The sequence below is a fragment of the Podarcis vaucheri genome (assembly GCF_965113315.1).
Source record: "Podarcis vaucheri genome assembly, chromosome: 3".
Taxonomy (NCBI): Eukaryota; Metazoa; Chordata; class Lepidosauria; order Squamata; family Lacertidae; genus Podarcis; species Podarcis vaucheri.
In genome coordinates, this window is record NC_138761.1 from 9,390,942 (window position 1) to 9,415,362 (window position 24,421).

The window sequence follows — 24,421 nt, forward strand, 5'->3', positions numbered from 1 at the left end:
AAAGCACGTCAAAGTGCAAGTAGATAAATAGGTACTGCTCCGACGGGAAGGTTAACGGCGTTTCCGTGCGCTGCTCTGGTTCGCCAGAAGCGGTTTAGTCATGCTGCCCACATGACCCGGAAGCTGTATGCCGGCTCCCTTGGCAAATAAAGTGAGATGAGCACCGCAACCCCAGAGTCGACCACGACTGGACCTAATGGTCAGGGGTCCCTTTACCTTTTTAAAGGTTGCAAAAAGGAAGAAAGGTTGGGATAGAAAGGCAAGTAAGTAACCCTTTTTGGTGTGTCCCTAATTGAAAGAGCCCTCCCAATTCAAATCATCGGCCACACTGGGTCTCTGTACTTGCACTTCTGAATAACGTACGCCTCATTCATAGTTAGTTCTTCATTAATTTAGAATGGCAGTCCCAAGGTTACAGATTGCTTCTTCCTTTCCTCCCGTAGAAAGGCATCTTTTTCTCTAAATGTGGCTACATGATACATGTTAATTTAAGGGCTATAAATCTCGGAGAACAGTTATCCTGTGATGTTCCTCTATACCTAGTCACCATTTATCTATCTCCTCAGATCAGTGGTAGTTTCTCTCCGTCTTCTCCCAAAATTATTTGGTACCTTTCAACAATTTGGAAGCAGTTATGACACACATTGGATAACCATGTAAGTACAACATGTCCTTTCATTACAGAAGATGGTGGTTGATCATTGAGGGATTACTGGTCTGATACTGGCTCCTCCCTAGCTTCCTTTAGTTTGTCAAATGAAGAGCGTAGATTATTAACCCCACCCTTCCTTGAAATTTCAGGGCAGTTTATAGTTTTAACATTTCCTTGCCCAAGCCCATCCCTTCCTGTTTGGTATTAAATGGAATCTTGGTCTCTTTTGATTCTCTTCTTCCCCCACCCCCCCAAAAAGAGAGGCCACCTATTTCCTACTCTAATCTCCATAGTTTGACAGCAGCTCTCCTGATCCTCATAGTATGGAGTCAGTGCTGCGTGGCTCCTTCACACATTAGAAGGGTAATCGTAGAAGCTCAACTCAATAACTTTGTATGGAGAAGACTTGTATAATGGATTTCTCCCACACGAATTGGGTCTTCTGACGTTATTTTTGCACCACATGAAAGAACTATGTTACAGCACTTCCCCATCTCGTGAAGGTAACGTCAGAAGGCACCTTAAGGCCTAAGCATATGTCATATGCTGACATAAACAGTTTGCTAGGAGCACATTATGTTGTCTGCAGTAATAGGAGCAAGTTTCTACTTGGCTAAATTTGTTGCATTCTTAAAAGTTGTTTGTACACATATTTTTATTGCATTTGACATACAGGGGCAGGTTCACAATATCTGCTGCTAAGTTTCATTCACAATTCCTGTTTAAAATTAAATCATGATAGTATGTCCCAAAGCAATTACAATAATAAAGATTAAAGCTGATTTCAAATGTAATTGTTATCTTACGTTTATTACTACTTCTTTGATATGGTGTGCTTGTGATCTATACAATTAATTCCAGAATGTTACTCAAGATGGCCAGATATGATGCTGGACTTGTCATTCCCCAATCTGGGACATTCTTCCTTTATATTAAATCTGCTAATCCTTTTTAAATACTAAAAGTGTTCAGATCAGACTGGACTGAGAAGCAGGAAGCTCTGATGAGGACAGGCAAAATAAACTATGTTGTGCATAATGTTCCACTGATATCCTGGGCTATAGCAAATGGATGAGTTGCCCTTCAGTTATTTGTGATTAAGTCATGCGTGTTGCAGATTTCTGAGCCACCTTTGAGTTGAGAAATATTATGAGGAGCGTTGGATTGCTCTGTAGTTAGCTTTTTGAAAGATAGTTTGCATCGTTTGTTTGTATGCAATTTCCCCCCAAGACATATGGATATGAAATGACAAATGATTCTTAAATTGAAACAGGTGGGCCGAAAAAGAACTTAATATGATGAAGCTCTTCTTTGATAATTTGGTGTACTACATTCAAGCTGTCAGGGAAGGGCGTCATAAACATGCATTGTAAGTATGGTGTTGCAGTGGTGGGGTGTATCTTGTCTGTTCATAGTTTTGGTGTTTTTAACATTTATCTGAAGCTTGTTAAAATCCACCTTCACATGGTTGAAATTTGCTCCTGATCAAACAAAATTCCTTTCTACACCTTATTTATTCATGTATATTCATATTCATTAGTATTTCCTTTGACCCACTTGGCGATCAGAAGGTCGGTGGTTCGAATCCCCACAACGGGGTGAGCTCCCGTTGCTCAGTCCCTGCTCCTGCCAACCTAGCAGTTCGAAAGCACGTCAAAGTGCAAGTAGATAAATAGGTGCCGCTCCGACGGGAAGGTAAACAGTGTTTCCATGCACTGCTCTGGTTCGCCAGAAGCGGCTTAGTCATGCTGGCCACATGACCCGGAAGCTGTACGCCGGCTCCCTCGGTCCATAGAGCGAGATGAGCGCCGCAACCCCAGAGTCGGTCATGACTGGACCTAATGGTCAGGGGTCCCTTTAGCTTTACCTTTATCACTTGTGAATAACAAGTCTTTTTGTAAAGGTCTATTTTGAGCTGATCGGAGATGGCATTTGGCTAAAGGAAAGTACATCAAGTCCATGTTTGTGTGACTATTCCCATAACCATCTTACTATATTTAGCAGCAAAAAAGAAAAATAATGGTTTGCTTTTCATTAATCTATGTTTGCTGAGCTTTCTTTCACTTTGAACATTGGGCGCTCAGTGAAAATGGGTCTGTGTTGGAGGGTTGTTTGTGACAAAGGAGTTAAGGGTGGGCATCTTTTGTGGTTGGGTGGTGCAAAGATGTATGGATATGTAGAGCAGCTTTATCGGGTGCACTTGTGGGTGTGGAGATGGTTGTCATAAGACTGATGGTAGCTGGAAAAGATTGAGGGAAAGTCTGTTCCAAAGTAGGCCCATGTTGAGCTCAGCTGACATGACGTGGGAGTGGAATTTTTATGTTTGTTAAGTGTTAGTTTTAGAGGGAGTGTTTTGTTTCACTAGCTTTGGAGTCCTGCTATTCTAGGAGTGCCAAGTGGGAATTCTTTACTTTGAACAACAAAAAACCCCCCTGCTTTTGTAGTTCCAAAACTGTTTTGTCATATTAGTTTGAGGAGTTGAGGCTAAAGGGTCCTTGGGCTTGAATGAGTTGCACTCTTACTTGGAACCCTTCTTCTTACCTAATAAGCGTTGTTATCTATCCCAAGCCATATGAGCTAAGCCAAAAAAGTAATAAATAGATGAATATTTTCATATGTATCTGTAATGAATATAGGGGTTGCTCGTGCGTAAGTTGCCGCCACTCCTGGCTATGTTGCCTTGTTAAACCTTTTCTGTCTGGACAGCCCTTCACTTCGTGGCTGCCTCAGTCGCTAGCAGAATCCATCAGTGGGCGTTTCTTAAACCTTTTCCAGCATAAAAGCTGTTTGACGCCAAGTCTCCTCCTACTCTCCCTGTGCGAAAGTCTTCTGCGCAGGGAGGGTGTGGGTAGCGGAGGACCCGTGCTCTCCCCGCTGGTGTCCAGCGAAAAGTGCTGGAGCCCTCTCGCCGATTCCCCCATCTGCCCCCCTTTATCCCTGGTGTTGCGCTGATTTCCTTCCCCCGCTGAGCTACCTCTCTCCCTGCTGGGTCCCTCTCCAGCATCACTTGAGAGCATTCCCTCCGCCTCTGGCTCCGATGTCAGTTCCCTGACAGTATCCTTAAACAAAATTATATTTAAAAAAATGTTTGCAGTGGTAGAGTGTTAAATTTGCCTCTACACAAACAGTTTGTATCTTAGATTAACCAAGAGTACAGATACCATCTCACCTGCAGAGGTCCTCCTTAGAGCCTCCTAAGTGACCCTTGTGATTGAGGAGTGAGGGTGGCAAGCACTTCCTTCTCCTGTGGAGGAACTTTTATAAAGTCTGAATGTCTGATCTGTGTTAGGGAGAGATGCCCCACCACTGCCAGTGCCGATTTTGGGCTAAAATCAGCACTGATGCCAGTGGTGGAGGAAGCGGAGCAGGCAGGGCACAACCGCACCCCGCCTAATGGTTGAGCCAGCCCTGCTGAATTGATACCAATTTCTAGTACATAAAAGCCCTCAGTGAAATAAAATAAAAAGCACCCGTTAGGTGGGGGAAGAGGATTGGAAAGCCCAGAATATGTTGTATATGACGTGGCAGGGGTAGAAGAAAATGTTTGAAACTGGGTGGTATTTGATTTAAGCTTTACTCAGAGTAGACCCATCAAAATGAATTGACCTTAAAGGTAAAGAGACCCCTGACCATTAGGTCCAGTCGTGACTGACTCTGGGGTTGCGGCACTCATCTCGCATTATTGGCCGAGGGAGCCGGCGTACAGCTTCCGGGTCATGTGGCCAGTATGACTAAGCCACTTCTGGCGAACCAGAGAGGCGCATGGAAACGCCGTTTACCTTCCTGCCGGAGTGGTACCTATTTATCTACTTGCACTTTGATGTGCTTTTGAGCTGCTAGGTTGGCAGGAGCAGGGACTGAGCAACGGGAGCTCACCCCGTCGCAGGGATTTGAACCACTGACCTTCTGATTCCTCATTTACAAAAGCACATGCATTGTCTCTTTCTTCAGGTTGTGTTTTCTACAGATTAGTTACATTTGTTGTGAGACATTGTTGCTTTATGCAGTATAGAATTGGGAAGAAAAGAGAGGGGGTGGGGTGGTAAAGCTTATATTCTTTTACTTAGTGTACATGTGGGGGTTTTGTGTCAGCGTCACTTAGGTAGGTTCTCTTTCTATACACCTGTTAGGTTTCCTTGGTGGTAAGAGAGGTTAGGGTGACCTAGGGTGTGGTTGATTGTCTTTGTTTGGCTGCAGTGGGATTTGTTAGTGCATTAAGTTAGCCATATTGAATTGTCTGCTGTCAGTGGGTTCGTGTTGTTGTCTTGTAGGGCTCTGTTAAAGGGGAGCCATACCGGAGTGAAAGCGTCCTCTTCTATCTCTCCCTGTGTCAGTTGCAGTCTCTTGGTTAGCTTTTCTAATAAGGCTGTTTCCCATTCTACTTGATACCAGTGTTCCATGTTTATTTCTGACAGGTCCTTCCAGTATCTAGCTATGATGTTTCTGGCTGCTGAGAGTAGGTGGGTTATGAGCTCTTTATAGTGTGAGTGGGCATTGTTATCTCGGGAAATATTCAGTAGGGCCAGTTCTGGGGTGACTTCTAGAACCAGTTTAGTTATTTCGCTTATTTCTTGTATGCCTGTTGTCCAGAAGAGTTGGGCTTGGGGGCATTCCCACCACATGTGGAGGTATGTATATGTGGAGGTTCAGCCTCTCCAGTATTTTGGTCAGGCTCCCGGGCATATCAGCACCAGTTTCCATGGTGTTAGGTATCATCTGTAAGTGAGTTTCAGAGTGAGTTCCTTTCTTTTTGCTGATATGGATTTAAAGGGAGGTTTAGACCACATTCTAGTCCATTGGGTGGGGTTGATTTCGTAGCCTGTGTCGTCTTCCCATTGTTTATTGATTGTGTCAAGAGGGTTTGTGGGGCTTTGGAGCAGTGTTTGGTATATTGTGGATACCATCCCCTTGCCATGTCCTGTTGTTGTTAGGAACAAGTTTTCGAAGGTGGTCAAGGGCCTAGTGGCTATTGATCTAACTACTGGATTATTTAAGAAGGCATGTAGCTGATGGTGTGTTGGCCAGGGTATTTGGTTGTCCCCTTGTTTGTTTTGTATTTCTTGTGTCGATATGGGTTTGTTGTTTTTTGTAGAAGTTGCTAGGCGATACAGGCCTTTGACTTGCGAGGTTTATATCTGGAGGTTTTGTGCTGCATGGTGGAAGAGTGGGTACCACCCATATGTTCAGTTCTTTTTTGGGGTGGTTTGACCCCAGTTATGACAAAGGGTTTAAACAATGGCAAAACAGTTGTTGATGACTGAAGATGTACTGAAATAACAAATAATTTCCATGATAGGTACAGCCACAGCGCAGAGGTTCAAGTTCGCCTTCAGTTTTTGACATGTGTCTTTTCAACTCTAGGATCACCAGATCATTTCAGTAAGTTCTAAATATATGTACCCATACTTTTTCTTTTAAACAACGAGGTTGATTTGCTGGCACTGTATAATAGAATTACCATCATTGCATCAGCCAGACAAACAAGGAATGTAACAGAAAGGAAATGGCTTCTTTCTTTAAAGCTAAAATAAAAATGAATACTAAGAGTCTGATAGCCATCTTCAGGTATCTGAAACATAGAAGATGGAACAAGCGTACTTTCTGCTGCCCCAGAGTGTGGGACCCAAACTAATGGGTAAAATTAGGAAGAACTTTCTGACAGTAAGAGCTTTTTGACAGTGTAATGGACTAACCCAGAAGGTGACGGATTCGTCTTCATTGGAGGTTTTAAAAAGGTTGGCTGGCCGGTCTGTCAGGGATTCTTTAGCTTTTATTCCTATATAACAAGGGGTTGGGCCAGATGACCTTTGGTTCCATTCCAGCTCTAGAGTTCTACCATTTAATAAGTATGAGAAGCCAAGCTGTGTAGCCCTTTAGCGCTTTTAGGGCTCTTCCGGATTGATGTGATTTGAGAGACTGAAGGTGCTGTTTCAATTCTGTCAATGATACAGGTCAAACCAGCAGACAGGCATGCGTGGGATCAGGCTGCCTTGCTGTGTTTACTGTGGGAAGGACTTTTGGGGAAAGAAATTAGCTGTCTTTTACCAGGATGTTGTCATATGTTGCTTTGAATCTCTAGGGTTGAGTCTGGAGCAAGTAGACATACTATGGCACTGTTTAGTAGAAGATTCGGAGTGCTATGACGATGCTCTGCACTGGTTCTTAAATCAAGTGCGAAGCAAAGACCAGCATGCCATGGGAATGGAAACCTACAAGCATCTTTTTTTAGAAAAGGTAGAAGGGAAATAGCTTCTTACATACAAAACCTATTAACTTTCCTCTTTGAAAACAAGGCTGATGTTGATGGAAGCAAAACATGCTTTTATTTTATTTAGATGCCTCAGCTAAAGCCCGAAACCATTAGTATGACTGGATTAAACTTGTTTCAGCATTTATGTAACTTGGCTCGATTGGCTACTAGTGCATATGATGGCGGTTCAAACTCAGAGGTAAGCGAGAGTATTACATCGCTGTTTCCCTTCTTTCAAAGTTTTACATAACTTCAGTTCTTCACAAGATATATTTAGTGTACTTAGTGAATATTTGCTGAGCGGTGCGATTTAGCAAATGCAGTTTGACCTTTCTGTGTTCCTGCGTTAAGACTTCCTGTTCTGTAAATAATAAGCAGCAGCTTATCTGACAAGGGAGTTGTAACTATCAGAGATACTGAGATGGGAATTATGTCTCTTGAGGACTAAGGATCTTTCTTGGAAGAAAGCAGTTTGTATACGTTTAGTATGGAACTGACTGAAGTTGTATCTTGCCTATGAAAAGAGTTGAAATGTGGGTGGGAAGTTAGATGATTACTACTGACCTTTGCATGAAAACAGGGTGGAAGTTTTCAGAAAGCTGCCCAGTTGATTTGGGATTTTTCTTTTACTCAGTCCTATTAATTGAAGCCAAGGATTCTGAAAAGGGGGAAGTGGAGCTGCTAAGGAAGTTGAACCATAACTTAAAACTAACCTCACTCTGCATGGGTTTTGACATAATTCCAAACTGCAATGAGGAAACTTTCAGTTTTTAACCTTCTTCTTTGCACAGCCGTATTAGAGGAGGAGTCGCCCAGAGTCTTTCATAGATCACAAAACATAGTTTAGCATTACTTCCAAATATGTCTGTCCAGTACATCAATAAGTTGGCGCAAGGGGACAGACAGAAAGCACCTCTGTTAACCGGTACTGGCAACCCCCAATTTGTGTGGGGATTGTGGTCTGTGAAATTGCATGCAATTGAAACAGCCTTCTCCACCCTTTTAGTGATGTCTTCTATGACGTTTCCAGGTCACTTCCAGGTTCAGTGTTGTGTGCGATCACATACCGTATTTTTTGCCCTACAGGGCGCACCGGCCCATAGGGCGCACCTAGTGTTTTTTTTTGGGGGGGGGAATAAAGGGGAAAAATATTTTTCCCCCCAGGCGCAGGGTGCAGGCTGCTATCCGTAAGCCTAGGGAGCCCGGCGGGAACTCCCAAGGCTTGCAGATAGCTTCCTGAAGCCTGGAGAGCGAGAGGGGTTGGTGCTCACCGACCCCTCTCACTCTCCAGGCTTCAGCGAAAGCCTGCATTCACCCCATAGGAAGCACACACATTTCCCCTTCATTTTTGGAGGGGGAAAAGTGCATCCTATAGGGCGAAAAATACGGTACATATTGGTCGCTCCTAAAACAGGGGGTGGGGGTTGCCTGTATTGTGAAAAATACATAGATGATACATGATATTGTACAGCACAGCATTGACATGATAATGATTGGGTGGTCATTTGTATAAAAGAAATAACCCAGTTTCTCACTTTTTTGCAGTTGTGTGGCATGGACCAGTTCTGGGGTATTGCTTTAAGAGCACAGTCTGGAGATGTGAGCCGTGCAGCTATACAGTATATTAACTCCTATTATATTAATGGTATGATATAATTCAGTTTAAGATGCTGCGCATTTCTCAGTCCGATGTTGTTTGGATTTGATTGGATTTGAGTTTGGATTTGATATCCCGCCTTTCACTCCCCTTCAGGAGTCTCAAAGCGGCTAACATTCTCCTTTCCCTTCCTCCCCCACAACAAACACTCTGTGAGGTGAGTGGGGCTGAGAGACTTCAGAGAAGTGTGACTGGCCCAAGGTCACCCAGCAGCTGCAAGTGGAGGAGCGGGGAATCAAACCCGGTTTCCCAGATTACGTGACTACCGCTCTTAACCACTACACCACACTGGCTCAGTATCAGTGTATCAGTGATACTGTACTTCAGCTCTCTTTTTCTTAGGGGGACATAAAAGTTTCATTATGCTTACAGAATGTTTCTTGTAAATCATATTTTAGGTAAAACGGGTCTGGAGAAAGAGCAAGAATTTATTAGCAAGTGCATGGAAAGCCTAATGATAGCATCCAGTAATCTTGAGCAAGATTCTCACTCCAGCCTCACCATTATTGAACGAGGACTTCTGATGCTTAAGACTCATTTAGAAGCTTTTCGGAGAAGGTAAACTATGTCCATAGTAATTTTATTTAATAAAAGTTGCTGTTTAATGATATTCATGGGATCACACAGGGTGCTTGCACTAGCCTCATAGAATTTAATGGTGGTTTATCTTTTTCCAAGTTGTCACATACAGTCATATGTGCTGCTGTTAGTAAGTGCACTATTATTTTGGTATCTTCATCAAAATAATTCTTTTGTGAAAACAAAATAAAATTGTTAAAGGGGCTCTAGAGAGTTCACAACCAGTGATATTTTTTTCCTATTAAAATCAGTGTTTGGGCACTGCCAAACATATGGTAAATATGCTTTTCTTTTGAACAGCTCACCAGATTACGAGTCCACTGCTCTTAACCACTACACCACACTGGCAAATTGCCAGTGAATTTCCTTTTTATATGATAAATATTATTTCTTTTTCAGGTTTGCTTATCATCTGAGACAGTGGCAAATTGAGGGCACTGGCATCAGCAGCCATTTAAAAGCCTTGAGTGACAAACAGTCATTGCCTCTCAGAATTGTTTGCCAGCCAGCTGGGCTTCCCGACAAGGTACAGTCTAGCAAGTTGTTTTCCGAAAGATCATTGTATTATGTCCCTGCTTTCCCGCCATTCACAGCTAAACAAATTGGTTATGTTTCAGATGACAATTGAAATGTATCCGAGTGATCAGGTAGCCGATCTGAGAGCCGAAGTCACACATTGGTACGAGAATTTGCAGAAAGAGCAGCTAAATCAACAGGCTCAGCTGCAGGAGTTTGGCCAAAGCAGTCGGAAAGGAGATTTTCCGGGTATGATTTAAAGCATGTTGACATAACTTCAGCCTGGCTTCTTTGCCCCTCATTTAGAGTACAGTGGTGCCCCGCAAGACAAATGCCTCGCAAGACGGAAAACTTGCTAGACGAAAGAGTTTTCCGTTTTGGAGGTGCTTCGCAAAACGAATCTCCTATGGGCTTGCTTTGCAAGACGAAAATGTCTTGCGAGTTCCTGCGGGTTTTTCCCCCTCCCCCCCTTTTCAAAGCCGCTAAGCCGCTTATCAGCTGATCCAATAAGCTGATAAGCCGCTAAAAGCCGCTAATAGCGCTAATCCTCTAATCCGCCAATGGGCTTGCTTCGCAAGACAAAAAAACCGCTAGACGAAGAGAATCACAGAACGGATTCTTTTCGTCTTGCGAGGCACCACTGTACTTATGAAGTAAAGACAACTAAGGGAAATAGTAGTGTGGATGGCCTTGTTTCTCCTTCGATTTTAACAGAATTTAATGTTCATACAAGGTTAGCTTTTCTTCTGCAAATGCTAGTTTTTCTTAAATATTTCCTCCAAATTAGTATATTATTATTATGTAGTATAATAATAATAGTAATAATGATCTGTGTTGATAAAGAAAATGAGCCCAGTCCAGACCTGCATGAATGAACACCAACCTAAGGGCTGATTTCAGATAAAAACCAAATCAACCCCCCCCCATTGATTTTTTTCCCCCCCAATGATCAAATAGTGAAGCAAGTTGTGCTGTTTCTTTAGGTGGCCTCATGGGGCCTGTGAGAATGATCTCTTCTGGACATGAACTAACAACGGACTACGATGAAAAAACTCTTCATGAATTGGGTTTTAAAGATATGCAGGTAGTGACAAACATATCAAAGAGGTCATTTTACAACATTTTACATTGGCACATGGTAACGGTTTTCATTTCCACAGTAACATCGATGTACATGCTGGTATGCAGAGTTTCATAAGCAAAAACAAGAGACAGGTCTCGGGAAACCTAAAATCTAAAGCAGACAGCAGGGGAATGTTGCAGTCTATTTAGTTTCCTACTCCAGCTAATGCACATGTAAAATAGAAATGTTCTTCATACAGCAGTGAGCATTGCTGCTACTTGGTTGCCTTGAGGGGGAAAGGCATGCTTTGATGTAAGCTAATTATGAACATAGTACTTAAAAGATGCAAGCAATTTTATCTCATGTTTTCAAGATGTGGGCACTGAGGAGGGGGTTGTATCTTCCCTTGAGGTCTTAAGTAAGGTTTAAATGTTATTGGCCATCTATATCCGAAGGAGGAGCAGAGACCCTTTTAGACCACCAGATGTCTTTCCCTAGGGAAGTATTATAATATTGTCATACATATTAATTTTGTTAAGACTGCAGGGTTGGTGGGCCGCAACCCACTTCATCTTTCTCAGTGGCACTGTTACGCTTTTAGTTGAAAAAATCACTTTCCACTGTTTCTTCTCTTGGGGCTGTATTATTCTTTACAGTACCACTTTTAAGATCATTGCCGTTAAGGACTCTCTCTGGCGTACGGACTTGTTCCTTGCCAGGTGACTGTTTTGTGCATTTCGTCTTCGGCTACAGGAGCAGACTTTGGGGCGGCATTTGATAGGGTGCTTGAAACCGCTTCGTGCACATTACAGATGGGTGGGTGGGATGCCAGTTGTCTTCGGAAACCTGCCTTACGCAAATGCTGATTACAGTACGTGCTTCTTCTTACAAAGAAATCCCTGTTTGTTATTCCAAGATGGTGTTTGTGTCCTTGGGAGCTCCACGGAGAGAGCGAAAGGGAGAAGGCGTCCAGCTTCCCGCATCCTGCTTACCACCTCCTCAGAAGGACAACATTCCGATGCTCTTACTCCTGCAAGAACCTCATCTGACCACCCTGTTTGATTTGCTGGAGATGCTTGCCTCCTTTAAACCTCCTCCTGCTGAAGTGGCTATGGAAGATAGCGAGGTACCGTATTTTTCTCTCCATAAGACACACCTGACCATAAACACACCTAGTTTTTAGAGGGGGAATGCAAGAAAAAATATATTATTTAAAGGGAGCGCTGAGCAGAGCCTGTATGTACCCCAGGCTCTGCTCAGTGCTCCCTTTCACGAGCCACATGGAGCGTGCGTGCGGTGCTTGCAGGCTTTTCCCCAAGGAGGGAGAAGCCCCCAAGACCCGCCCACATGCTTTTTAAAGGGAGTGCAGCTCTTGGGGGCTTTTCCCCGAGGAGGGAGAAGGGACAGACGGGCTGCCCTTCTCCCTCCTCGGGGAAAAGCCCCCAAAAGCCGCACACACGCTCCAAGCGGCTCTTTAAAGGGAGTGCTGAGCAGAGCCTCCTGCCTGCGTTCACTCCATAAGACGCACACACATTTCCCCTTACTTTTTAGGAGGGAAAAAGTGCGTCTTATGGAGTGAAAAATACGGTGATTTTAATCAAATTATTATGGAATATGGGCTGTGCCTACTTGCTACACTCACCAACCCCCTGCCATTCTCCCCACATTAACCTCCCCACCCCATGCAACAATTAAGCTCCCTATTCACCTTCCCAGCCCCATTTTTGAAGCCTCATTTTCATTCAGTAACCTTGGCTTTGCACCTGTTTTCACCTTCACCCCCTTATCCATGCCTCCTCTCCTTTTTTGCAACCCCCTTTGCACCCCCATTTTCACCACCTTCTTTTCCTCCATCCTCATCCTTACTTTTCTCAGCTCTCCCTCACACACAGACCACCTCCTTCTCAAGCCATGGTATAGCGTTATGAATGAATGTAGCCCTACATCTTTGGTTGTAAATATCCCATGATTGAATTAAGTTGAATTAATTATGACTTAACATGAGATCTTTTGTATGCTTGTTCACAGAGTGTAAAATGTGAAGAACTTCATCTTCATGCAGAAAACCTTTCCAGGCGAGTTTGGGAGTTGTTGATGCTTCTGCCTACATGTCCCAATATGCTTCAGGCATTTCAAAATATTTCTGATGAACAGGTGAGTGAAGCATCACTCCTTAAATATTTGTATCTGTCAACACATGATGCTAGTAGCCTCTTATGGTGTCTTCATTCATTCTGTTTTTGGTGGCATTTTGGTGTCACGTGTTCCAGTGCCCATGACAGTTGGTGTGCCATCTCTGGCAATGCCAGTTGAATGGTATTAGCACAAAAAGTATCAGAAGCACGTCTAGGAGAGGGTTGGCTTTGTTGGCGTGGTCACAATAGCTCAAGTGTAAATTCATTTGAATTGGCATGTTCATTCATTTGAATTGGCGTGTTCATTCATTTGAATTGGCATGTTCATTCATTTGAATTGGCATGTTCATTCATGGTGTGGCTTCAGGTACCTGGATGGTAGTGCACCAGAGATTCCTGTTGCGCTTACATGGTATCATGCATGGTGAATTCTTCTGACCCAGATATTAACACTATAAATGCCAGAAGTGCAAGAGCATTCACAAATGCGTACAGGCCAAAGCTGCTTGGAGTTTTAAAGCTCAGTGAAATTGTACTAGAAAGGCTATAAGAAACGATGGCTGAGTGCTCCTATTGATCCACTGACAATACATCCTGGGATAGCAGGTGAAGGCAGTTTTACGTTTTGGTGGTTGTGCTGATTTATTATAGCAACACTCGCACCGAACTGTACATACCTCTCTTTGAGTTACTGTAAAAGCTCTGTATTTTCTTACCTCTCAGCCACCATGTGAGAGGATATTTGAAAGTTGTTCTCTATTGCCGTGATCTAATGTATGTGTGAGTAGGGGAGAACCCTGGACATAGTGGAGTATTTCTTTGAAGTTTTCCCTGCAAGACTGCGGAAGACACAAGCTATGTTTCAGTTTAATTTTTTTTTTTAAAGTAAACTGAAAGCAGGTTGCTTCTTCTGTAGAAACCACAAAGAAACTACCACTGCTTTGAGGTTTTGTTTTGTTTTTGTTTTTAATTACAATCAAGCAGTTTATACGTTTTATGGAATAAATTTCAGCATTTTCCTCTTTTGATTTCACTTTTACTTCAGGGTCAAAAACCAGAACCCACCAGCGCTCCCCAAACCACAACCCAAGAACCTTTGTTTCATGTTGTCCACATCAGTAGTTTTCAGTCTGAATAGTTGATAAACCTTATATCCAAATTACTGCTCATTGTTTCTAACCTGGTGTGCTGGTGTTGCTTATTTCTTCACTTACAAGTTATACTCTTCTGTCTTTTTTAAAAGGGTAATGATGGGTTCAACTGGAAAGATCTTTTGAGAATAAAAAGTGCCCATAAACTTTTGTATGCCCTTGAAATAATTGAAGCTCTTGGAAAACCCAACAGAAGAATAAGGCGAGAATCCACGGTAGTGTCATTCTTTTTCCTATGCATAGCATGAAGTGCCTTTTATAATCTGTGTATTTTTTTGTAATACTAATTTTCTTGTCATTAACTTTAGGGAAGTTACAGTGATCTGTATCCAGATTCTGATGACTCGAGTGAAGATCAAATAGAAAACAGTAAAAACACATGGAGCTGCAAGGTTTGATACTACTATTGAAAGCTATTCCAGTGATTGTATGTATGATCTTTATTCTGTTGATGGTAGTGTGACATTTCAGAACTTGCATAAGTGAAGGCACAATTTTAAGAGAAAGGTCTAGCTTGCTGCAAACAAGCACCTTGCTTGCTGAAACCGTGATGTGAAAGTATTATGTGAACGATCCTATCAGTAGAGTATTTTACAAGTTAACAGAGAATAAGGTAGTAGAGCAAGATAGCAGAGATCCTGGACTGCTTCCATTTTAGACACCAAATGTGGGATTGCAGTTTTGAAAGCATGTAAAACTAAAACGAAACAACTCTTTTTCTTGAATCAATAAAAAGTTGCTCAGTAATGTACACAAATATACTTGTCTCTTGCGACCAAAGTTGTTTGGGGTTTTCATTTGCTCTTACTGCTACTTTTTTATTCTGCTTGTAGTTTGTTGCTTCTGGAGGGCTTCAGCAGCTCCTGGAAATCTTTAACTCTGGGATTCTAGAGCCTAAAGAGCAGGAATCATGGACTGTGGTAAGTGGCGTGCCTGATTCTTAATCATAAGATGGGTTACCATTGCATAGGCGTGCTGTTGGAAGCTTGTATGTCAGCCGTTTTCTGCCTGTGGAGTATGTTTTCAGAGTCCTTTTCCGAAGTTCTCGGGGCTTTATGATCTGCAGTGTGTATGGGGCTCTTTGAGCCGTGGGAATTTCTACAGTGTCCCTGTAGCACTGCTTTTAAAATGTCCTGCTGTTAGCTGAACAAATTGCAAAGGAAAGCCAAGCTAATCCAGACTTTTCTTATTTGCAGTGGCTACTAGACTGCCTTGCGTGCTTGCTGAAGTTGATATGCCAGTTTGCGGTAGATCCTTCTGATCTGGATTTGGCTTATCACGATGTCTTTGCCTGGTCTGGAGTAGCAGAGAGCCACAGGAAAAGAACTTGGCCAGGGAAATCACGCAAGACTGCGGGAGACCACACAAAGGGCCTGCATATACCTCGCTTGACAGAGGTGAGGAACGAACAAGAAATTCAACATAAACTTTTTTGAACTTGGCTTACCCCGATGCATACTGGTTTTTTCAGTCTCGGATTCTTCAGCTATGTGGCTTCCATTCCCAAGACTTAAGAAAGACATTGTGTGCATGCAGACACAGGCATACAGACAGAGTCCACTTGCTTGTAGACTGCATACCTAGAGAATAAAAGAGAGATTTTTGTTAGTACTTCAATGCAGTCTGAAATCCCTCCCCCCAAAACATTTTCCTTCCTTGTCACTATCCAGCAGTCCAAATACTATGGTTTCTCCCACTCTTTGTGTGCAAAAGATCCCAGCTTCAATCCCAAGCATCTCCTGTAAATAAACAAACAAAAACGGGTGAGGCAGCAAGTGATGGCAACTGCCAGTCAGATTAGAAAATACTTTAAGACATAGGAAATTTGAATGTACTTTAATGGCTGGCTGAAGTTCAGGGTATCTTGCTTATTACTCCAATACATAGAGTCAGCATATTTATTTTTCTGATTTGATTTAAAGCATAAGAAATATGTTATATTTTAAGATAGCAGTTGCATTAACTGTTTTCTTTTGGCTTCAATTTTTTTAAAGGTATTTCTTGTACTTGTCCAGGGAACCAGTTTGATACAGCGACTTATGTGTGTTGCCTATACGTATGACAACCTGGCGCCTAGGTACAATAACCTTTTTTTAATATCTTTGGTAAGATTTATAGTATACATATTTGCATTAAAGCATCATACTGATTTCCCAGTTTCAGAAAGGATTATGATGTTACAAATAGACGAAGCTGTTTAGGTTTTCTTTAAAGCGTCTTTTCTGTTCGGTATTTTGCAAACTTGAGCCGCAAACCAGTCCTCAGGAGCTGAAGGAAAAGTGAGCCAACTGCATGTGCTCCCTTGGTTGTTACTTGGTGCCCAAAGAAGACCCGATTATGGCCCAGAGGCCTCGAGAGATTGAAAGAAGGTTGTTAGGTTGTTAGCCACTATTCTGCATTGGCGTTGGGCATCATTCTGGTTGCTGAAGACACTTGGTTTGGCTTTTCCATTTGCCCTGATCCCTGTTGGTGTGAGTCCTGGCAGTTCCCACAGCCCTCATTGCTGGCACAGGATTCAGCAGGTCCGCTATTTTCCAGACATGCTAAATATATTTCTCCAAGGAGAAGTAAGCTGACCTCAGGGGAGTTGCAGCCCACACCAAGTTAGGAATCTGCCTGTCATGAGTATCTCTTGAGTATCTCAGGGGGCCTAAATCAGGTCTATTCCCAGCATCCGTTCCTAACTTGGTACAAGGTGCCACACAGTGTGACCTCTCTGCTTTGCCCTCAGTTAATGCCCCCTTTCCCCTCATTGAATGTTAGAAATACTACTGCATTTAAGTTAGTTCCTGCATTTGCATAGTTCTGAAAAATTCCGCATTTTAGTTTGTTCTCTGCTGGTCTCATTGCACAAAGCATCCTGGGGAAAAATTAGGAGTAGAACACAAAACCCTCCATACTAAATTGTATTTTAATATTTTAATAATCCACTGAGAACAAATGAGTAATATTTTGAGGAGTGAAAAGAAATATCATTTTTCATTGCTTGATTTTTGCAGAAGGGGTTTTTTTTTTTAATAGAGTTTTGCACCAAGATCTTATTGACTTGATTTTCTTCCTATACAGGGTATTGAAAGCTCAAGCTGATCATAGGTCAAGACATGAAGGTTAGTGAATAAATGAAGACAGGAAGGTTACTAAACCAATAACAGTTTCATTCTTGAAAATCTTTTTTCCTGATTCATAGCTAATTGTATATGTCATGTCAACATGAGTAATGGATTGCAGAGAAGATTTCCCCATGCAGTAGAGCTGACCAACAAACCTTTGCTATGGAGAGCATTTATTAGACTTGAGCAGTGAAGCTGCTGTGTTGAAGTATTTATTTTTGCTGTTTCGAGCACTTTCCAGTTTATTTTATTTAAACATTTTTTCCTCTGCTCTTTAACCTGAAAAAAGCCCAGAACAGCTTATAAAATCAGGAAGTAATACAGTACCTGCCCTCAGGCTTGTAATCTAAAAGCCATGTCACTTCTCAAGGCAAACTTAGTTCTGGTTTCTAACCTCCTATATGGAGAGGAGTGGAGGGGGGAAATTAATTTGAAAGCAAAGCTCACAGAATAGAGCATTATGCACCATTAGGAAACTTAAAAGATGGAGATTATCCAGGAGTGGACTGCTCCTCCCACTTGCTTTAGTGTCAGGGTTGTTCATGTGACTTCATGCTTGCTCTTCTTCAGTGTCTGGAGTGTTCTGCAGTTCCAGACCTGCCTGCTTTGAAGCAGCAGCAAAATTGAGGTGTGTGTTACTGTTGCACGGACAAGCAGCTGACCACAACATTTTTCTTTCCCTCGCTTTGGATAGTGAGCAAGGAATAGTAGGGTATCAGAGCCATCTTTGTTCACCTGATACTTTATCTGACCTGACAAGGGCTTCTGCTGTATGTTTTCTCTATGCTCTGTGGAGGAGAGAACAATAATTGGCTCCAAAGAGGTTTGTAAAGAACTCCTAGGCTAGTTCCATCAAAGAAGGCATGAACACCTCAATTTTGTGAAGGCCAGCCTTGCAGCTCAGATGTGAACATAAGTGTCATGCTGAGTTTCAATTTACTGTGATGAATAAGAGTGTGTGTATAGCCAAGGGAGCTGTTTTTTGTATTCCTGCGGTATACAGATTGGCAAAAGCTGTGGCAACACACTTCAGAGTTTTTGTTTTTACTTGAAACTGCAAGCTTTCTTGTAGCAGCTCGGTTCTTCCAGTAGATTTTTGTGTTTCATTTACTGTCCAGACCTTGAGGTTGGTAGGTGGAGACTTTTGTGAAGTAATGATGTTAGTGCTTCCATAATTAAGTAACTTTACCATGTTGAGGGCTTTGCACAATCAGGTTCTTCCCACAAGCACTAAAATGTCAAGTGGGATTCAACACTTTGGAAGCTGGCTTTCTTGGAAGAAAGGGGAAAATACACACCAAGCTTTGGTCCATGTGTTTGCAGTTAGCAAGTGTCATATATCTTATCAGGCCTTCTGTTAGCTTAATGCCTCTTTCTTCTTGGTTTTGTGCCTTACCCTTTTACCATGCTTGACCATCTAAGCAAAATCTTCATTCTCAGCATAGTGCAATGAGAACACCCAAAGATGGATTGTCTCCTCCTCCTACCCAGGGCAGGCAGAGACACATGCCAAATATTGTATACAGAAGCTCTGTTTCAGAGGACTCCGCCTTTCTTATTTTTCCCTTCGGCAGTCTAGTGTTTTGGAAAATAAATAATAGGTATATATGGGCATGCACACCTCATTAAAGGCAGAATTGTATCTTGCTGACCCATGAAAGCTTATGCAGTGTAATCTGGATTTAGTATAAGATTTAGAAATAAGATGCTGTTGTTGTTGTTGTTCTTATATATTGTGACGATCTTAGCCTTTAAATAAATGAAATGGCATTGTATGTGTGTGAGGTATAACAATTGTATGTGGTTCTTCCTTTTTAGTTACTCACTATTCAATGTGGCTCCTAGTGAGCTGGGCTCACTGCTGCTCTTTGGTGAAATCCAGCCTAGCAGACAGCGATAATTTACAAGACTGGCTAAAGAAACTCACCCTTCTCATTCCTGAGGTAAGCCTAAGGGGTGGGGAAACATAATTCTAGTTACATTAACAAACCCTTGAGCCAAATTCAATTGAAAGGTCTTAACATCATATATCTCATTTGCTTTTTTAATTAACAACATATTCTTAGGCATATCCACTCAAAGGGTTGTAGCCAAGTAAGTCATACTCAGAATTAACCCACTGACTGGACTAACTTAAGTCCATTGATTTCATTGGGCCTACTTCGCTTATGACTTTGTTGGGTAGAACTCAGAAGTGAAATCTGCTGAGCTTAATAAAACTTGTTCTGAGATTAGTGTGTATAGGATTGTTGCCTAAGCCTGTTGAATGCCCTCATTGTGCATCTAGGGTATAAAGTAGTTGTTCCCTTCAGCTTTCAAAACCAAGGTTGCAAATTGATTTTCAGTATAAATTGCTCCATTTGCATGATTCTTTAGCTCTCAGCACTTGGTTGGAAGTCTTGGGTTTTCCCCTCGTCTATAAAACTAGCACAAGTGATGAGTTTCAGAATGCCAGCAACTAACAGACATGTTGAAAGTAGTTTTCATAAGTATGCTAGAGGGAAAGGGGATTTTTAAAAAGTTTTCATTTAAATGGGTTCCATTTTATGGCAATCTCTTTTCATTTCAGACTGCAGTTCGTCACGAGTCCTGCAATGGCCTGTATAAATTATCGTTGTCAGGTTTGGATGGGGGAGACTCAATAAACAGATCTTTTCTGCTGCTGGCTGCTTCAACGTTGCTCAAGTTTCTTCCTGATGCTCAGGCCTTAAAGCCTATCAAGGTAAAACAACAACAAAAACAAACAAGAAGCTTAGCAGCTTCATTTGTATGGCATTTGTGTTGTGTAGCAAATATAAAACACATTTCTCCCAATTAAATTGATGCACAGTTCGAGCAAGCTTTTCTCTGCCTACTTCCCCCAAGTCTTGATGGTTTGTGCATTTTGATTAGATCAGCCGTTAAAAAGACTGTATGTCTTGCTGGTTTTCCAGTTTGTAACATTAATAATAATAATAATAATAATAATAATAATAATAATAATAATAATAATAATATTTTATTATTTATACCCTGCCCATCTTGTTGGGCTTCCCCAGCCACTCTGGGCGGCTTCCAAAAGAATATTAAAATACTATAATACATCAAACATTAAAAGCTTCCCGAAACAGGGCTGCTTTCAGATGTCTTCTAAAAGCCTGGTAGTTGTTGTTCTCTTTGACATCTGGTGGGAGGGTGTTCCACAGGGCGGGCGCCACTACCGAGAAGGCCCTCTGCCTGGTTCCCTGTAACTTGGCTTCTCGCAGTGAGAGAACCGCCAGAAGGCCCTTGGTGCTGGACCTCAGTGTCCGGGTAGAACGATGGGGGTCGAGATGCTCCTTACTTGTGGACCTACACATAGCTCTGTAAGATCAGTTCTGTTCTACCTGCCTTCCCATATGCTGTTACTGTCTATCCTGCCAGTTGATGTCACTGCCAGGTTTATAATGTCATGTGTTGATGCAGTCAGTTTCCCCTTGACATGCCCCCCTCCCCTTTCACCCCTCTGCTTATATGCTGCTGTAAACTTTTTATGGTTACTCGTCCTGGAATAGGTGGGTCATAATTATCAAACTGAGGTTGTTTTGTTGGCATGGCTTACATAAGCACTGATTCGCTAGTTGTATTAGCAAAGGTAAAACAGTTTCTCAGTTGTTTACCTTTTGGCATTCCAGACCAATAGATCAAGTAATAGTCACCATCTAGTTTTGACCCTTCATCATATTCTATGTGTTTTTTTGGATCAAAATAGATAAAACAAAACACAAACTTTTATTTCCTCAGATTGAAGATTATGAAGAAGAACCTATCTTACAGTCTGGCTGTAAGGAATATTTCTGGTTGCTGTGCAAACTAATAGATAATATACATGTAAAAGATGCTAGTCAGGTGGGTACAATTGGTTCTGTATTATATACATTGGTTTTATATTAAAGAATCCACCACCACCAATTGCAACCTTGCTCCTTTGAAACTGAGGCAGGTTTGACTATACTCGGAGCATGGGTTAAAAGCCTCAAGAACTGAAAAATGCAATCCTTGTAGCTGTTCTGTTGACCCATTCCTTTGCACGCTCAGACAGAAATGGCTTTCTTCAAGAGCCTGAATGGGATCTGTCTATATATACACAACACACACAAGGCCAGTGAGTTTGGGCTTTTTAGTTCAGACAAACAAAACTTGCTTTTTTTCTTCTCATACATGCAAGCTTAAGACAGATAAGGCTCTCCACTGTTGGTTTGCAACCAAGCAGGATTCAACTGCGTTTGTCAGAGCTGATCATTGCTTGAGCACAGCCAGTTGGATATAAATCTTAAGTTTCTAAGTATCAGAGGGTAAAAAAGGCTTACCTAAGACTTACTTAAGAAAATTCTTGGCAAACGTCAGCATGACTAGTTTCTCCAGTCCAAAAGAGCTTTCGGCTTGCTTTTCTTACACAACAGCTCCCTGTGCCAGATAGCAGACCTCTGTTGCATGAAAGGAATTTCAAAAGCTTGTGATGCTGTTTTGGAGGCCTGCTGGTCAAAGGAAGAATTTCTGAATTTCCACTAGGCTTGCCCAGGAATCTGGGCGCACCTCATTTATTTATTTATTTATTTCATAAAATTTATACACTGCTTAATTGTAGGGAGAAAAAAACCCTCAAAGCAGTTTACCTAAAAAAGGAAAAAATTGAATGCTACCCTATAGCTTTATTTTCAAAGGAAAAAATCCTTTTCTTTGTACAAAAGTGAGACTAAAATTGCACATAGTACCTTTTTATTGCATAACCCAACCAGTGTATTCCACCAATTTATTTATATTTACATCTACATTTCTCTCTCTCTTTAGACCACATTGCTTGATTTAGATGCCTTAGCAAGACATTTGGCAGATTGCATTCGAAGGTAAGCTTTAAATTTGCTAGTTCACTTCGGGCGTATTTTCAATAGGAGAGTGTTTGTTTTAGCTGACAGGCACTCAATTTCCATTTTACAGCAGAGAAATCCTTGACCATCAAGATGGCAACATAGAAGATGATGGTCTTACAGGTCTGCTCCGCCTGGCAACAAGCGTAGTCAAACACAAACCGCCTTTTAAATTCTCCCGAGAAGGGCAGGTAAGAACTTGACCTGCTCTCCCACCACAGTTTGCTCAGAACCTTGGGCGCAAACCAGAGACAGTTATGCTTGTTAAAGGGAAATTTTCACCACAAGCCCCATTGATTTCATGAACCTTCTGCATGCCTGACTTTCTCCGTAGAGCACCACCCAAAATTGCCATTAATATAACCTTAGCTGATATACTTCTCTCATTTTGCAGGAGTTTCTGAGAGACATCTTCAATCTTCTGTTCTTGCTTCCAAGCCTAAAAGACCGCCAACAGCCAAAGTGCAAGTCTCATTCTTCAAGGGCTGCTGCTTACGACCTGTTGGTAGAAATGGTAAAAGGTTCCGTAGAGAACTACAGGCTGCTCCACAACTGGGTTATGGCACAGCACATGCAATGTAAGGATATTTTGTTAGTTTCTCGGCATTTGAGAATGAGCAGGGTGTTTTCAGTGTCTTTCCTTGCCTTAGAATTTTTGGATGTTTATTGATAAAATGCTACGGTGCACTTTTGGCTCACCCCTTGCAAGAATCCAGTCCTTCCTTAACAAGCAGAAATCTGTTTCCTTTTGCTTTTTAAGGAGAAATCTTCGCTGCTGACATTTTCTGGCCAAACTGAGAAAATGCTGGAGTTTCTTGGTCGTTCTCCTGTTTCGTGTTCAGTATTAATTAGCAAAAGTAGAACAGTGCCAGCATCCATTTGGCTTTCATTTCAGTGCCTTCTTTTGGCTCAATAAATGGATCTGAACATAAGAAGAGCCTGCGAGATCGGGCCAGTGGCTCATCTAGTCCATCATCCTGTTCTTGCAGTGCAGAAATGTGGTTCCTTGGGCCGCTTTCAAAATAAAGTGGTACCTCGGTTTTTGAATATAATCCGTTCCGGAAGCTCCTGCCAACCTAGCAGTTTGAAAGCACATCAGAGTGCAAGTAGATAAATAGGTACCTCTCTGGTGGGAAGGTAAACGGCCTTTCCGTGTGCTGCTCTGGTTCGCCAGAAGCGGCTTAGTCATGCTGGCCACATGACCCGGAAGCTGTACGCCGGCTCCCTCGGCCAATAAAGCAAGATGAGCGCCACAACCCCAGAGTCAGCCACGACTGGACCTAATGGTGAGGGGTCCCTTTACCTTTTACTGTTCCGGAAGACCGTTTGACTCCCAAAACATTTGGAAACCGAAGCAGTTACTTACAGAAGCAGTTACTTATGGAAAACTCAATACAGAAGCCACATGGCACATTCAACTTCTGAAAAACATTCAAAAACTGAAGCAGTTACTTCAGGGTTTTCGGTGTTTGAAAACCGAAACGTTCGACTTCCGAGACGTTCGAAAATCAATGTACCACTGTATAACCCCAAACATAGTGTGGTTAGGAGAAGGGACAATCAGTGGCCATTCTCACTTATCACAAATAATCAGGCAGACAGTTATTTGAAACCCAGTATTAAGAAATAAAATTGCCATTTCTTCCAGCTTCCCATGCACCTTACAAGTGGGATTATTGGCCACATGATGATGTCAGAGCTGAGTGCAGGTTTGTGGGTCTAACCAACCTTGGAGCAACGTGTTACTTGGCATCAACTATTCAGCAGCTGTATATGATACCGGAAGCCAGGCAAGCCATCTTCACTGCAAAGGTATGACCTTCCTGGTTCAACAGGAAGCAAGTTTTCCATTTTAGATGGGGTGGTGTAGTGATTTGGCAAATAGTTAATCTAACTACAGTGAATAATGGTCTGAAGCAATATTGTTCAGTGGTGAAATAAATGCAGAATGTCTTCCCAGTTAAAATAATCTCAGATATCAGTGTTAGTGAAGGCTCTTGAGAGCCAGTGTGGTGTAGTGGTTAAGAGTGGTAGACTCGTAATCTGGGGAACTGGGTTCGCGTCTCCACTCCTCCACATGCAGCTGCTGGGTGACCTTGGGCCAGTCACACTTCTTTAAAGTGTCTCAGCCCCACTGACCTCACAGAGTGTTTGTTGTGGGGGAGGAAGGGAAAGGAGAATGTTAGCTGCTTTGAGACTCCTTCGGGTAGTGATAAAGCGGGATATCAAATCCAAACTCCTTCTTCTTCTTCCTTCCTGCCTGCCTGCCTGAGACCCTGAAGAGCAGCTGCCAATCAGAATAGACTGCAGTGGCATAGATTGGCTCATATGCTCAATGTAACATTTATCCCTTTCAAAGTCTACTCATCAGAATCTAGCACTGTAGGGTTGGTGCTGACCTCAGTGTAACCAAGTCAGAGGC

General features: G+C 42.2%; 1 protein-coding gene across 2 annotated transcripts in view; it reads left to right on the top strand.

Annotated features, from left to right (window-relative positions):
• USP34 (ubiquitin specific peptidase 34) overlaps positions 1 to 24,421 on the top strand; it is a 108,939-nt gene that overhangs the window by 48,380 nt on the left and 36,138 nt on the right. For both annotated transcript variants that reach the window (XM_082217173.1, XM_082217174.1), the window contains 25 exons: positions 567 to 656; positions 1,926 to 2,021; positions 5,949 to 6,031; positions 6,732 to 6,886; positions 6,988 to 7,101; positions 8,448 to 8,547; positions 8,958 to 9,117; positions 9,538 to 9,664; positions 9,756 to 9,903; positions 10,638 to 10,738; positions 11,634 to 11,843; positions 12,746 to 12,871; positions 14,096 to 14,218; positions 14,312 to 14,395; positions 14,837 to 14,923; positions 15,200 to 15,400; positions 15,998 to 16,080; positions 17,070 to 17,110; positions 18,932 to 19,056; positions 19,683 to 19,835; positions 20,876 to 20,980; positions 21,923 to 21,978; positions 22,070 to 22,190; positions 22,394 to 22,577; positions 23,648 to 23,811. In XM_082217173.1, the coding sequence (XP_082073299.1) occupies positions 567 to 656; positions 1,926 to 2,021; positions 5,949 to 6,031; positions 6,732 to 6,886; positions 6,988 to 7,101; positions 8,448 to 8,547; positions 8,958 to 9,117; positions 9,538 to 9,664; positions 9,756 to 9,903; positions 10,638 to 10,738; positions 11,634 to 11,843; positions 12,746 to 12,871; positions 14,096 to 14,218; positions 14,312 to 14,395; positions 14,837 to 14,923; positions 15,200 to 15,400; positions 15,998 to 16,080; positions 17,070 to 17,110; positions 18,932 to 19,056; positions 19,683 to 19,835; positions 20,876 to 20,980; positions 21,923 to 21,978; positions 22,070 to 22,190; positions 22,394 to 22,577; positions 23,648 to 23,811 (3,037 nt within the window). The remainder of the gene's footprint in view (positions 1 to 566; positions 657 to 1,925; positions 2,022 to 5,948; positions 6,032 to 6,731; positions 6,887 to 6,987; positions 7,102 to 8,447; positions 8,548 to 8,957; positions 9,118 to 9,537; positions 9,665 to 9,755; positions 9,904 to 10,637; positions 10,739 to 11,633; positions 11,844 to 12,745; positions 12,872 to 14,095; positions 14,219 to 14,311; positions 14,396 to 14,836; positions 14,924 to 15,199; positions 15,401 to 15,997; positions 16,081 to 17,069; positions 17,111 to 18,931; positions 19,057 to 19,682; positions 19,836 to 20,875; positions 20,981 to 21,922; positions 21,979 to 22,069; positions 22,191 to 22,393; positions 22,578 to 23,647; positions 23,812 to 24,421) is intronic.